Source organism: Ochotona curzoniae, unplaced genomic scaffold (genome assembly GCF_017591425.1).
Source record: "Ochotona curzoniae isolate NIBS_2020 unplaced genomic scaffold, NIBS_Ocur_1.0 contig_4516, whole genome shotgun sequence".
NCBI classification, from domain to species: domain Eukaryota; kingdom Metazoa; phylum Chordata; class Mammalia; order Lagomorpha; family Ochotonidae; genus Ochotona; species Ochotona curzoniae.
The window spans coordinates 3,558,663-3,573,749 of record NW_024466313.1 but is presented as its reverse complement, the minus strand read 5'-3'; the positions used below and the strand labels follow the sequence as shown (position 1 = coordinate 3,573,749).

Here is a 15,087-nt window from a genome sequence, read left to right as displayed (position 1 = left end):
CAAACGCCACCAGCGACACAGCTCCTGAATCGGCCTGGGCAGCAGGAGGAGGAACGCAAGCCAGCTGAGTCCTCAGTGTCAACGCAGACTTGGAAACCACTCAGGTTCCAGAGATGTTCCCACGAAAGCCCAGCACCTGGCCACCTCCGTACAGAAACACCTACTTGTGTCTGGGCCAGTCGGACTGGCAAGGAGTCCAAGCCAGGCCTGTGGCCAAGTGGCCGGGCAGGTGGGCACCGAGGGAGCTGGGGGCCCATGGCACATGTCCCGCTCTTCACGCCCACCTCCTTCCCACAGGCAGCAGGCCTGACCACGGACATTCAGCAAGGTCAGGGTGCACCCAGACCACAGTCCTGAGGCCACCAGATGGCAGGGGGCAGCAGTGACGCCCAGGGAGGCTGACGGGAGGCACACTGGCTTGCTCAGTGGGAATCCGCTCACCACGCATGTGCCGTGAAGACACGCCTCCAGCCGCCGCCCACGGGGCTCTGCTCTATTCTATAAACTCAGCCATCGGGAACACTGGCTTGTAAGCCACACATTGAACCCTGCACCCTGACAGCCCCTCCAGAAGGGTCATGCCTGGGCCCGGCGGCGTGGCCTAGTGGCTAAAGTCCTTGCCTTGAATGCGTCGGGATCCCATATGGGCACCGGCTCTAATCCCGGCAGCTCCACTTCCCATCCAGCTCCCTGCTTGTGGCCTGGGAAAGCAATTGAGGATGGCCCAATGCTTTGGGACCCTGCACCCATGTGGGAGACCTAGAGAAAGTTCCTGGCCCCTGGCTCCTGGCCCCTGGCTCCTGGCTCTGGATCGGCACAGCACCGGCTGTCGCGCTCACTTGGGGAGTGAATCATTGGATGGAAGATCTTCCTCTCTGTCGCTCCTCCTCTCTGTATATCTGACTTTGCAATAAAAATAAAATAAATCTTAAAAAAAAAGAAGGGGACATGCCTGAGATGCAGGTGGCACTGGTGAATCACCTGTCCCTCCCCCCAGGAGTGCACAGCAGGGGGGAAGAGCACACCCCTCCCCCAGCAAATGGCTGCAACTGCCCAGCCCCCAGGATGGCAGGCAATGCTGTCTGTGCCCCACTGGGCACCTGGCGTCCCTGCCCCCAGTACCCCGCCAGGACGTAGAGTCAGAATCCCAGCTGGGGAGGTGCTCTCGTGAAGGAAGGCCCAGGAGGGTTCTTGGGGTTCAACATGGCCTGACGTGCCTGGCACAACATAGCATGGGTGAGCCGTCAGGAATCCCATTGGAGCCGTCGGCCCCAGAGACCACGGGCAGCTCCCCCAAACCCCAGGCCTCCCCCCGCAGCCCTGGTGTCAGGGCCTCAGGAGGGGCGGCTCTCTAACCCACTGTGCTGAGAGCCACTGCGTCAGACACACTTGGGACAGGCCGTCACAGGCGGTGATGACGAATGCCTGCACGTTTTCTGAAGTCAACACCTCGAGCGAGAAGATAAAGAAATGGGGAAGAACTGGTGTGCAGGAAGAGAACTGACCCCAAACGCAGCACGTGGTCCCTCCTGTCTCCATCAAAAGCCTCCAAGACACCTGACTGGGAAAGCGTGGATGTGGACCGGCCAGCAGCTGGCAGGGCCCTCTACACTCTTCCCATGTGCTCAGGACACTGTCCTGGCTTTCAAATCTTGTTTATTTGAAGCAGACAGGCTGATCTCCCAGCCACTGGCGCACTCCCCCAGCGCCCACAACAGCCAGGACCTGGATCCCAGGAAGGTGACAGGAACCAAGCACTTGTACCATGACCTGTTGCCTCCGAGGGCGGGCATCAGCAAGAAGCTGGGTTTGGAACAGGGGCTCCGACAAGAGCCGCCACTGCTCCAGCGGCACCTGGAGCCACCATGCCTGGCACCTGGAGCCACCATGCCTGGCACCTGCCCGTCCTTACTGTCCAAGACACACTGGCCTAGTTGACAGTCAGGGACACAGGGCGTCCTGGAATCTCCGGCATCGCACTGGGGAGCTCCCACACTCACCGTACCTGGGCTGTCTGGCGGCTGGCAGGCAAAGCTCAGGATCTCCTGGCAAAAGTGTTCCCGCTCCTCCTGAGTCAAGTGGCCGTCGCTGGCCAGGAGGCTGCTGGTCTGAAGGTAGCTGCAGGGCAGTTAAGGGGCAGAAGAGAGAGAAGAGCAGGGCCCAGCGCAGGCTGGCTCGGGGACAGCGGCAGGGCCCGGGCTGGCCGGGGACAGCAGCACGGAGGGCAGCACAGGGGTGCTGGTCTGCTGAAGGTCATAACTATGCCGCCAGAGTCCCCCCACTGGGCATTTATGCTACAATGACAGCGGGACAGGAGGGGCAGCTCTCCTGCCTCATGCCACTGCCACGCCCGAAGGATACTTCTCAACCTGCCCCAGGTGCTTCTGGCACTCGGCCAGCTGCTTCCTCGTGTGCGTGACCGGCAGAGCCCAGCCCTCAGCCAGGTAATTTTTCAGAGCTCCTTGGAGATACGGCTCGGCTTTCTGCGGGGACTTTTTCCTCCTGCAAAGTCAACAGATAGGAGGTTGACTGAGGGGTCACGGCATTCAGCAAGGGCAGACACTTCCTCCCACACCTCACGGTCCACTCTCAGCACGACAACGCATGCCCGACACCCCTCCCCACACACATCTGTCCGGCAGCACACAAGGCCCACGGACGTGGACAGCAGCACTTGGCCCAGGCTGAGGGGGCAGCACCTGTCCTCAGGGCCCGAGCAGGCATGTGGCCGCCCCACCCCGGGAGTGGACAGCCATGGGAGGGCCAAGGTGGGGGCCAGGGCTGCCCATTCTCTCCAGGCACCCCTACCGACTGTCTTCAAAGAGAAAGTGTGTCAACTGTAAATTAAATCATCCTAAGCCTGGTAACTCAGACCTGCAGCCACACTTTTTTCTAGACTCACAGTCTTCTGGCAACCCTCGCTTTTCAAAGGCCTGGGATGCCACTGCGACTCCTCTGGGAGCCACCGGGAGCCCGCGGAGGGGATGGGCAATCCCAGCGGTGACTCGGGGCCTCTCAAGATGTGGTCAGCGAAGAACTCCCTCCCCACAGAATCCACTCCAGGACTGCTGACAGCCAGCCGCTGCCCCGCCCCGCTGCTCACTGGTGGCGGACAGAGCCCCTGGAATCCCTTCCAGCTGAGCCACAGCAGCCACCTAACTACACTGTAAGTACAGATTCTCAAGATCTCAAATCGTCACCCTCCGCTCTCTCCCCAGCCCCAGCAACTGCAGGGGGCACTGGGACGGAGGTCTGTAGCAAGCTGGCCTGGCCCAGGACATGCAGACAGCCAGTCAGCTGCCCCGTCTGGCCTCACTTCATACAAGGCACTGTAAAAGCTAGTGGAACAGAGAGACAAAAGCTACTCCTAGTACAAAGGATTCCGGGATCCATGCATGGGAAGGGTCTTCAAAAAGTTCATGAAAAAAGGCACAGAAAAAAAAATTATAAGAGGCTTCCAGAATTTTCCAAAGAGAAATGAACCTTGCAGCCTGGCGCTCTCCCTGCGACCCGGGATTCCTTCTCCTGTTGAGCACACTAGGAGCATGCCACATTATCCCTGGGTCAGCCCCAAGGCTGGAACCAGAGCGGATGCTTGGCTGGGTGCTACGGTGACCTCGCTGGCCTGGTGACCTCGCTGGCTCTGAGCGCTGCAATGCAATCCACAGGTGCCTAATACAAGCAGAAGCCGCTTTGCAAGCAAGTGGCCACTGGGATACAGACATGGATACTCTGTCACCATTCATCAATTACTTATCCTTCATGTATACAACTAAACAGACTCGACATAACCACTACTAAGGGTATCTCCCCAGGAAACGCTAAGCCCCAGAGTCAGTCAGGAGCTAACAGATTCGCTGTTTCTCAACCCACATTTTACTGAATTCCATACCTCAGTTTTGGCATATGATACAAATGAAACGCTCTAAGAGGCCTATGGCCATAGCCTGGTGGCTAAATCCTCCTGCTGCATACGGGAGGATCCTGTGTCGGTTCATGTCCCGACTGCCCCACTTCCCATCCAGCTCCCTGCCTGTGGCCTGGGAAGGCAACGGAGGACAGTCCACAGCCTTGGGACCCTGCACCCACACTGGAGAGTCAGAGGAGGCCCCTGGTTCCTGGCTTCGGATCGGCTCAGCTCCGGCTGTGTGGCCACTTGGGGAGTGGGCCAACAGATGGAGAATCTGTCTGTCCTTCTCTCCGAGGATGTCTTTCCAATAAGAAAAAAAGTGGATCTTAAAAAAAGAGAGTGAGAATTCTAAGAAAAGATCAAGGAAAATTACATGTAGAACTCAGCCAGGTCCTTCCCAACCAGCTTGGCAGAGCGGGTCCTCCCGATGCTCGTGTACATCTCAATGGTGGCGTGGGACAGGTCCTGAGCAAGAGAACAGGAGGTCACACGTGCCCTTCGCGGGACGCCGAGCCAGCTCCTTCCCACGGGCAGATGGACAGCAGCCCCTGGGCAACCTCCCACTTGAGCAGGTCCTCCTGAGCAGGGAGCCAGGAGCCATAGCTGGGACCCTACCCCGGGATCCAGGACCCGGCGGCGCCTGAGTGGACAGCTTAACTGCTAAGGACAAAGGCCCATCCTCCCGTCACTCGGTTAAATCCTGTAACAATCACGTCTGATACAATGCCAACAACTCCTTATCCTCACTTACAAACTCTACTCCACGGATGGGAACATGCTGGGTCCCCAGGGACACTTCCCTGCCTGGTTAGCACCCTGGATAACAGAGGAATGACAACGCACACCCTGGGGTGGGTAAGCAAAGAACCCACGCAGGCCCACAGGACCGAGGGAGAGCCGGCAGCTGCCCCACCCTCCCCGAGGCACCTGCTGCATACTTACTAAATAGTGTTTCTCAAACGCCTCCACGGAGGACAGGGCTTCTCTGAGCTTCTTGTAGGGACTCTGAGCTGCATTGGCTTACAAGAGAAACAGGACGTGTGGCTGGAGGCGTGCACTCATCGAGGTCCCGAGGGTGGCCCAGGCACTTGTGCACACCCACACGCAGGCTGCCAGATGCGGCAACAGTCTTCACTGCATTCTCCAGCCCACCCCTTTCCCGGTGGGCCAACCCTCACGGGGCCTGTCGGATCAACCCGTGTCTAACCCTCACGTGGTGCCTGTCTGACACCAAAATTTGAGTAATTTGCATCATAAATACTACAATAAACTAAACCGCCTCCCCAGATCTGCAATGCCCCCGCGGACCCGGGCGAAGCCCCTCATCACCCAGCGGGCACCCCCTCTCTGCACACAACTGCTCCTTCGAGAGGGCGGTAAGGCCCAGGGGTATGCAACCAAGCCTGAAAACTGCTGCTCTGTTAGAAGTACAGGGACCTGGGATTCTGGGAACACGCAGACCCGGCAGCAGTGCACAGGCTACGAAGTCGCCATCAACACCCAGGAGCATGGCACAACCATGGACCATCTTGTAAACATTCTCAGAATTTTCCCAACTCTCTCTACATGTGTCGTCATGCTGTTAGGAGGTGAAGTACCCTACAAATAAACACAGACTAACAACAAGCAGTTTCCCACACGGTGACAGATCCTCAGACTAAGCTGAACGTGCCGCAGCTCAAGGACCCGTCCCCACGGCCAGCGAGCCACATCCCAGGGACCCGGAAGTACCCGTTTCAGGCCGCTCCGCTCCCAGGCCTGCCAGCAGATCCACTGTCCTGTTGAGGTCTTCTGAATCCGGGCCCTTTTCTGACACGAGTCCACACAGATACCCCAAGGATTTGAGCTGTTGAGATAAGCCCACTGTAAAACCCTGTAATTTGCCAGCAGAGAACTGATGAATCAAATATAAAACCCACCCGTAGCTCAATTCTAGAATTTCAGCTTTCCTGCCAGATGACCCCCATCTGGGCGTGAAGGCTGGCACTGGAGGGCGGTGTCACATCCCAGGTCCACCCCAGGTCATGGTGCAGCTCAGGTCAGCCCTGCGTGCCTGCTCACCCACCTACGTCCTCTCAGCACCCAGGGCAGCCACTGCACCTCCACCTCCATGGGCCCTGGCTGTCCTTAAGCCCTGGCCACCAGTCACAGGGCCAGGAGCCACCCCCGGAAATGGCAGGCACGCAGGGGCGGGTACCTTCTCCGTGGCATAGCTCCACAGCCCCACTGTGTGGGCAATGTTGGAGTCCATCTGTGCCCGGTCGCAGCAGCCTTCTATCCTCTGCAGCACCTCCAGACAGCTCAGGAAGACCCAGCAGTCAAGCGCGCCAGGCGGCACAGAGACCTGGGGGCGCGGGCGGCATGTGAGGATAGCTCCGTGGGCTCAGCCACCGTCATGGCCTTCCGCCTCTCCAGCAGGCCCCAATGGGACATGGCTGCCGCAGACCAGCAAGGAAGGGGCTTCTCATCTTCAAGGAACAAGCAGTGCTACCTGTGCTGTGGTACGTGGGGGAAGGAGTGTGTGTGTGTGTGAATGTGTGTGTGTGTGTGAGTGTGTGTGTGTGAGTGTGTGTGTGTGAGTGTGTGTGTGACTGTGTGTGTGAGTGTGTGTGTGTGTGAGTGTGTGTGTGTGAGTGTGTGTGACTGTGTGTGTGTGTGAGTGTGTGTGTGAGTGTGAGTGTGTGTGTGTGTGTGCGCGCGCGCCAGGCGCCCAGACACGAGGCACTGAGATCAGGGAGCCCCTCCCGGACCCCACAGGAACACACAATCACGTAGTTGTGGGCACCAGTGTCATAGCACCATCTGCACACACATGAGCAAGACCTTGACCCTGGGACATCTCCGGCCGTGCGGGGCCGCAAGGCGAGCACCCTTGACCCTGGGACATCTCCGGCCGTGCGGGGCCGCAAGGCGAGCACCCTTGACCCTGGGACAGCTCCGGCCGTGCGGGGCCGCAAGGCGAGCACCCTTGACCCTGGGACAGCTCCGGCCGTGCGGGGCCACAAGGCGAGCACCCTTGACCCTGCAGACAGCTCCCGCCGTGCGGGGCCGCAAGGCGAGCACCCTTGACCCTGCAGACAGCTCCCGCCGTGCGGGGCCGCAAGGCGAGCACCCTTGACCCTGCAGACAGCTCCCGCCGTGCGGGGCCGCAAGGCGAGCACCCTTGACCCTGGGACAGCTCCGGCCGTGCGGGGCCGCAAGGCGAGCACCCTTGACCCTGGGACAGCTCCGGCCGTGCGGGGCCACAAGGCGAGCACCCTTGACCCTGCAGACATCTCCGGCCGTGCGGGGCCGCAAGGCGAGCACCCTTGCCGGGCCTGGCACAGTCCAAGCCCCTCAGAGGAGGCATTTAGAAGCCCTGTGCATCAGCACGAAGATTCACTGCGACTCCTGGGGGCCGGGCAGGGGCTCACCTCGAGCAGCCGCAGCTCCTGCACGCAGCTGTGCAGCAGCTCCAGGGCGCGCTGGGCCACCTCCCAGGGCCTCTGCAGGAAGAGCAGCAGCGTGCACTGGCGCGAGAACAGGTAGCTGCGCAGGTCGAGCAGTGTGGCCTCCCGCCTCTGCAGCAGCTCCCGCTTCTCCATGTCGATGGGCCGGCGCAGGACCAGGCCGCTCCAGCTCCTCACAGGCTGGCAGAAGTAGGCCAGCCAGTTGGCCCCATCTAGATTGACACACGGGCAAGAGGTGGGCCTCAGGGCTGGTGACCTCCACTGACTGGCACGGTGCCCTCAAGCGCACCCACTCAGCCCAGGCACCTAAAGGCCAAGGGGTGGCCCTGGCGGCAAGGTTTGTGTCCCACCACGCCCAGAGGTCCAGGGGCAGGGCAGTCAAGGGAGACACACGGGTTGCAGGGCAGGGACCCCTGTGGCTCTGCGAGCCAAGAGCAGGCCTTGCACAGCTGGGTCACCCAACACGCCCTGTGGGCTGCATATAGCCTGCAACCTGACAACACCAGCTGGTCTGTTTAAGCTTTCTTGAACTCCAGAGCTGTCCTAACTTGCTTCCTAAGCCCATGCTACCAGCCCAAGGGGAATGCCTGGGGACAGCCCAGCAGGGACGGGGCAGCAGGCGGCAGAGGGCACCTTCTTGCTTGTCAGAAATGGCTCATGGCTTTCTGGGTAAACTATACAACCTAAGACCCAACTTGGACTTGCACAGACACACAAGAAGGGACAACAATCTCGTCTTCTCTCCCACACAGGTGGCCGGGCACACCTGTCTGAGGTTTGCACGCAGCCCGTCACACCCTCCCACTCAGGGTTCCTAAGGGACACACACGGGCGGCCACTACAGCCCTGCACATCCCCAGCCCCCAGTTATTCTACTGGAACTTCTTCACACCATGCCAGGGCCTAGGTGCCAATGTCACCTGCTCAAGGAGGCCACACATGTCCAGCTGCCCCCAGTACATGGGACCTGCCCTCGACCTCCGTCTTCCCCTGCGCAGGCACCCCAGGAAGAAAGCAGCTCCAATTCTGCTGCTCATGCATGGACAATGGTGCCGGCACCTGACACACCCACCGTCAGCTCACACAGTGTCAAAACCACCGTGCAGCTGCAAGTGTGGTCCAGACTGATTCTGTAACTCCACCCTGTCCATATTTATGTTAAAACAGACAAAAACAAGGAAATTAGGTGAATTTCAAAAACTATGGTATTTGGGTCAGTCTTGTGGCACAGCAGGAAAAGCCAATTGCCTGTGACACCAGCATCTCCTGGGGGCGCCAGTTCGTGTCCCAACTGCTCCTGGGAAAGCAGTGGAGGACGGCCCAGAGCCTTGGGACCCTGCACCTGCATGGGAGACCCAGAGCAGGCTCCTGGCTTTGGATCAGCTCAGCTCTGGCCGTTAGGTAAGGCCTTTGAGGAATGAGCCAGCAGATAGAAAAGTTTTCTGTCTCTCCTTCCTTCTCACTATAGCTCTTTCAAGTAAAATAAGCACACGTTGACAGAACACATCCCTGTGAAATGTGGAACCCTGTGCGCTGCCGTGGTGCAGCACAGCAGGCACTGCCTGCCCAAGGGACTGTCAGGGACACAGAGGACACACCTCAGTCAGCCCTACAGCTGCCTCACTGTGCCACAACCCCAACAGGACCTGACCCCATTTCCATGCTGAAAGGGAAGCAACAAGGGCACTGCAGTGCCATCATGGGCAACCACAGCAACAGGCCTCCCTCAGCGCTGGGCCAGCGGCCGCCCTCGGAGCAGGGCTGGCGGCCGCAACAACAGGCCTCCCCCGGAGCTGGGCAGCAACAGGCCTCCCCCGGAGCTGGGCAGCAACGGGCCTCCCCCGGAGCTGGGCAGCAACGGGCCTCCCCCGGAGCAGGGCTAACGGGCCTCCCCCGGAGCAGGGCTGACAGCCGCAGCAACGGGCCTCCCCCGGAGCTGGGCTAACGGGCCTCCCGGGCACCCCTACTCACCGCCAGCACCGAAGTTGACGACGTACTGAGAGAAGAGCGCGTCCAGCTCATCGTACTGCACCAAGGCGTCCTCGAACTGCTGCAGCATCTCAAAGACGAACGCCAGCTCCTCCTGCCCCCAAAGCAAGCGCGGAGTCCCGTCAGCACCGCCTGGCTGTCACACAGTCCGCCGTATTCGATGCGGACACACCACCACATAACCTCTCCTGGACGCCCCATCTCTCCCGAAACAACGCCCATGCCCCAAGTCCCAGCTCCAGGGCCCGGGACTCTTGGGGTGCCTCTGCATCTCAACACCCCCAGTGGCACACATGTGAACCCACACAGTCTGTTCACAAACCAGAACTACGTGCAGGCCTGCAGAAGTGCTGACCCCAAAGCTCCCCCAGAACCCTGCCACCATTGCCAGTCCATGCTCATCTCCTACCACAGACCACTAAGAGCAGAGACCCACCACGGGCTCCACGCGAGGAGGTGGGCCCCATGTGAGAGGCGTGGGCTCTGGGTGGTGGACATGGGCTTGGGCAGGGAAGTGGGCTCGTGTGAGGGACGTGACCTCTGTGTGAGGGACATGGGCTCATGTAGTATGTGACCTCTGTGTGAGGGACACAGGTTCTGTGCGAGGTTCTGAACTCACTGTTTAGGCTCCTGTGCCCAGCCAGAACAGCCCTGCCCTTCTGTAGTCCTAGTGCTGGCGAGGCTGTTGGTGGATGCCCCCATCCCCTCATCCCCCGTGTGGCTTCATTCAGCATGGTCATGTGACTGCCGTTCAGCCAGCATCGCTATCTGGGCCCTCACAGTGCCTCTGCCCCAGCAGTCAATGCAGAAACACTGGTCCCTGCACTGCTTGCAGACCATGGCCAGGAGGGCTGCCTGTCCACGGGGGCCTCTGGCCTCCCCCTCAGGGCTAGCAGAGGCTGCCCGTTGGCTCGGGCCCTTGGACCCCCTCAGCTCAGCAGTTACTCCTCTGTCTTCTGCTGCTCCTCAGGCTCACGTGTGGAGGAGGTAAACCCTGCCCCTGCGGGCTCAGTCTGACCATCGGCTCACATCCACATAGATGCAGGAGTGTTATTCTTGTTCCTTGGGTTGAAATCCACACCCGTCCCTGTTTGGTCTCTCCAACTGCCCCCACCGTGACCTTCAGGGGCTCCTCCGGGCCGGGCTGCGCTGCCTGTGGCCCCATGCCTTCGACGTGTGGCTCCCGCCCAAGGCCCTCTTCTGTCATCAGAGAACGGAGCACCAACCAGCACCAGGTCTGCTCCCAGGGCATGCGCGCTAACCCTCACACGCAGCTGTCCTGCTCCGTCTATCTGCAGGTCCAGGACGCCCCCCAGCAGGCCACCCTCCAAACAGACGAAGCGGCTCCCCATCAAGGGGCCTCGTGTGATGGCAACACAGCAACACCCAAATGTGCCAGCTGTGCTTTTCCCACCAGAGCAGGGGGGGCAGGAATCACGCAGCCCGAGTAGCACCCCACGCCATATCCGTCACAACCCTTCGTGCAGCAAGAAAGAGTTGACTGCAAACTCCACACTGAAAGCCTAGACAGCTCCCTAAGTAACCGCTCCACGCCACTTGACGCTGGAGATGGAGCCCACAGGGCCCACACAGTTCAGCACGGCGCCTGCGGGGCCTCTGCCGGTCCAGGGCCCTCGGGGACCACGCAGGGGGAGCTCTCCACCTCCGACCGCTCCCTCGGTGGCTCTTAGGGGCTACACGGACTGCAACGCTCCTGTTTAGAGGTGGAGGGGGGCATCCAGCCCTAGGCCGCGCCAGGTACCTGAACCATGAAATATTCACAAAAGCTCCAGCCGGGCTCAGTCCTCTTCTCCCGCAGGGTCCTCATGTCATCCTCAAACTTGCCTAGGTTTTTGGTAAAAGACATAAGAAGCAACGTCCTGAGTTTGGTCAAGAAGGCATTCCAGGATTCCTGAGTGCGGGAGGAGTCCTTCAGGGGGTCGGAGAGCACAACACACCTGCGGAGACAGAAAGGCACACCTGGAAAGACCCGGCAGGTGCAGCCGCACCACAGGCCGTGGGCCACGAGTCCCAGACAGCCACGCGGCCTTCTGTGCCACGTGGGAGCCCAGCCGCACCACAGGCCGTGGGCCACGAGCCCCAGACAGCCACGCGGCCTTCTGTGCCACGCGGGAGCACAGCCCCACCACAGGCCGTGGGCCACAAGCCCCAGACAGCCACGCGGCCTTCTGTGCCACGTGGGAGCACTGCCCCACCACAGGCTGTGGGTCACGAGCCCTGGACGGCCAAACGGCCCTCCATGCCACGTGGGAATAGCGCCACAAGCTTCTTTCTATACCTGGACAAGTTGGGCCTAGCTGCCAGCGCAGGGCCTGCCACAGCCAGTCCATGCTCGCCCGGCACAGCCAGCAGACACAGCCTCTTCCAGGGCCCATTCAGGAGCTCCCCCATGCCAACTGCTGGCCAGACACGGAGCCCCTGCACACCTGCAGGGCCGGCCCCGCCCTGTGACCGGGCACCCCTCCAGCAGACACCACATACATGTGGCGATCTCTGTCCTTCATCCCTCACCCCGCACTGCTCCCAGCTGCCCATCAGCTCACTGGAGTCCTTCAGATATTCACGGACATGTGTGAGACAGCCAGGGAGGGCGCGGGCAGGCTCTACCAGGCCCCACTGCCACTCACAGGCCCAGACAATGGGAGCCCCAGGCCAGAGGCTCTGCCAGGCCCTGGGCCTGCATTGGCACAAAAGCATGAGAAAATCATACAGAGCTTTGGGTCAACTTTCCTTTCTACAGAAAAATAATCAAGGATATGCAAAAGCATTGGAGTGGGAAAATGTTCTTACTGTTATTTGTAATAAGCAAGCAGTAACCTATAAGCCCAGTGAAACCGTGTAAATAACCTAGGCGGAGCTGGTGTTGTGGCACGCTCGCTTCAGCCACCACTTTCGACACAACATAACCCATCTGTCCCAGCCACTCTGCTCGTGACACCGCTTCCACGGAGGCCGTGAGACGTGAGACCAGGGCCCCAGCCCACAGTGAGACGCCAGGACAGAGCTCCCGGCTCCTGGCTGCAGTGTGGCCCAGCTCTGGCTGGGACAGTCATCTGGGGCATGACCAGTGCATGCAAGATCTCTGTCTCCTTCTCTCACGTTCTGCTTTTCAAATAAACAAAAAAATCTTTTAAAAACAATACCTGTGCTATATCACTACGGAATCTCACACACAGTAACAGCGAAACATCATCTCTGTTCTGGGAAGATGTTTACACTGCAGCCCGTGAAGAACACACACAGCACGACACTTGAAATGCAGGGGTGTGTGTGTGTAGGGGTGTGAGTGTGTGTAAGGGTGTGTGTGTGAGTGTAGGGGTGTGTGTGTGTGTGAGTAGGGGTATGTGTGTGAGTGTGTGTAGGTGTGTGAGTGTAGGGGGTGTGCGAGTGTAGGGGTGTGTGAGAGTGTAAGGGTGTGTGTGCGAGTGTAAGGGTGTGTGTGCGAGTGTGTGTAGGTGTGTATATATGTGTAGCAGTGTGTATGTGTGTGTAAGGGTGTGTAGGTGTGTGTGTGTGAATGTGGGTGTGTAGCAGTGTATGTATGTGTAGGCATGTGTGTGTGTGTGTAGGTGTGTGAGTGTAGGGGTGTGTGTGAGTGTAGGTGTGGGGGGTGTAGGTGTGTGTGTATTGTGTAGGTGTGTGGATGTGTGTAGGTGTGTGTATGTGCGTGTATTGTGTAGGTGTGTGTGTATTGTGTAGGTGTGTGGATGTGTGTAGGTGTGTGTGTGTAGGTGTGTGTGTGTATTGTGTAGGTGTGTGGATGTGTGTAGGTGTGTGTGTGTAGGTGTGTGTGTATTGTGTAGGTGTGTGGATGTGTGTAGGTGTGTGTGTGTAGGTGTGTGTGTGTATTGTGTAGGTGTGTGGATGTGTGTAGGTGTGTGTGTGTAGGTGTGTGTGTGTATTGTGTAGGTGTGTGGATGTGTGTAGGTGTGGGGGGTGTAGGTGTGTGTGTATTGTGTAGGTGTGTGTATTGTGTAGGTGTGGGGGGTGTAGGTGTGTGTGTATTGTGTAGGTGTGTGGATGTGTGTAGGTGTGTGTGTGTGTAGGTGTGTGTGTGTATTGTGTAGGTGTGTGTGTATTGTGTAGGTGTGTGTGTGTATTGTGTAGGTGTGTGTATTGTGTAGGTGTGTGTGTAGGGGTGTGTGTGTGTGTGCGTGTGCTGAAGGACACACCCCAAAGCACTGAGTTGTACTCATTTCTTGCTCATTCCCTCTTCATAATTCCGTACTGATACGTAGTGTAGACACAAGCCCTGCAGGGGGACGCGGTCCGTACAGTCACAGGGGAGGCCACGCGCAGGCAATGACACGCTGCTCACCGAGAAACACAGAACTGGATCCTGCCGCCTATGCTTCAGACGCCGGTGTGGCTCGGGGACCTGGGATGCCGTTGGTGGCAGCCCCCATGCCCAGTGCTGATACAGTCGGGCTGCCGGGAGCCGCCCTCTCCCCTTCACTCTCCACTTTCCCCAGACACAGGAAGGAAAATGTGGAGTTTGGAGGCAGCTATCTCATCCACTTGCCCATTCCTTGACCCTTCCTACCCTAATGGTTCATCCACATGAGCATGCATCCTTCTTAACTACGCAAACATCATCAAAAATAAAATAAACTTACTGCAAAGAATTTAAATTCCCTAATTGCAGAAATGAGTAGATCAATCTTTAACATTTAGGGGAAAAAACCAGATGGAGAACAGGCAGTCTGAGAGGAAACAGCAGTCAGCATCGTTAGCCTACTGAGGATGAAACACTAAACGTTCAGTACATTAGATGTTCTGCATTAAAAAGCCATTAAGAAGCAACTTAGGCCAAAACATGCTTTTAACACAGAGTCAAAAATAACCAGCAGGTGCTGAGGGGGCACTGGCTCCACCACGAGCTGCCAGACGCTTCACTCAGCAGAAACCCAGCCAGACGCGAGTGGGCCGCCTGGGGCCCGGGCCGCGCCCCCAGGTACTGTGCACCTGCACCCTGCCCACTCCACCTCTCCCTCAGCACGGAGAGAACACGGCCCGGGCTGAAACGGCCGGGGGTGTCTCCCCAAGTCCTGGCCGTGGGGGGCCAAGCTAAGCTGTAAGCTCAAGTCATGCACCAAACACAGGACACCACCCGTGCCCCGCACTGCATGGACGTGGGGGAGCAGCCCACTGAGCTGGCCTCCAAGGGCTCCTTTTGTGGCCACTTGGGAAGTGAATCAATGGACAAAAGTTCTTCCTGTCTATACTCCTCTCTGTATATGTGACTTTCCAACAAAAATAAAATAAATCTTAAAAAAGAAAAAAAAATGAGGCCAGTTGATAGTTCCTGCCCAAAGATGGGGGCCAGGCGTGCGAGCAGCACAGCTCAGTGCCAACCGTGCCCACCAGGCCCACAGCCCCTGCTCCCCAGGCGTACACAAAGGTGCACTTACCTGTCACTCTGCTTATTACAAAAATCGTTTCTTATTTTGTCCACAATGGAAGTGCGGGGCAGGATGTTAGTTTTGTTTTTTTTCTTGGCATCGTTTTCAACTACTACTATGAGCCAGTCCACAGAGCCGTGCGCCTTCAGGGTGTTCTGCCACCTGCTGAGGTCATCTTTCACAGTGGCTTTATACACTTCAGTATCCTAAAAACCAACAAGTCACTGTGAAACTGAGTTGGTCCACGCCGCCAGCTCACAGATAAATCCTGTCTAGTTCCCCGGTGGCCACAGTGGACAGCCACGGTCCACCACCA

The 15,087-nt window shown here is 58.5% G+C and overlaps 1 protein-coding gene across 1 annotated transcript in view; it reads right to left on the bottom strand.

Annotated features, from left to right (window-relative positions):
• Positions 1-15,087, bottom strand: part of TRAPPC10 (trafficking protein particle complex subunit 10) — a 49,882-nt gene that overhangs the window by 10,819 nt on the left and 23,976 nt on the right. Inside the window, exons 4-13 of the mRNA XM_040986685.1 lie at positions 14,781-14,977; positions 11,111-11,306; positions 9,331-9,442; positions 7,324-7,571; positions 6,108-6,254; positions 5,642-5,756; positions 4,853-4,929; positions 4,284-4,375; positions 2,362-2,502; positions 2,006-2,118 (exon numbers count right to left, since the gene is read on the bottom strand). Coding sequence (XP_040842619.1) covers positions 2,006-2,118; positions 2,362-2,502; positions 4,284-4,375; positions 4,853-4,929; positions 5,642-5,756; positions 6,108-6,254; positions 7,324-7,571; positions 9,331-9,442; positions 11,111-11,306; positions 14,781-14,977 — 1,438 coding nt within the window. The remainder of the gene's footprint in view (positions 1-2,005; positions 2,119-2,361; positions 2,503-4,283; positions 4,376-4,852; positions 4,930-5,641; positions 5,757-6,107; positions 6,255-7,323; positions 7,572-9,330; positions 9,443-11,110; positions 11,307-14,780; positions 14,978-15,087) is intronic.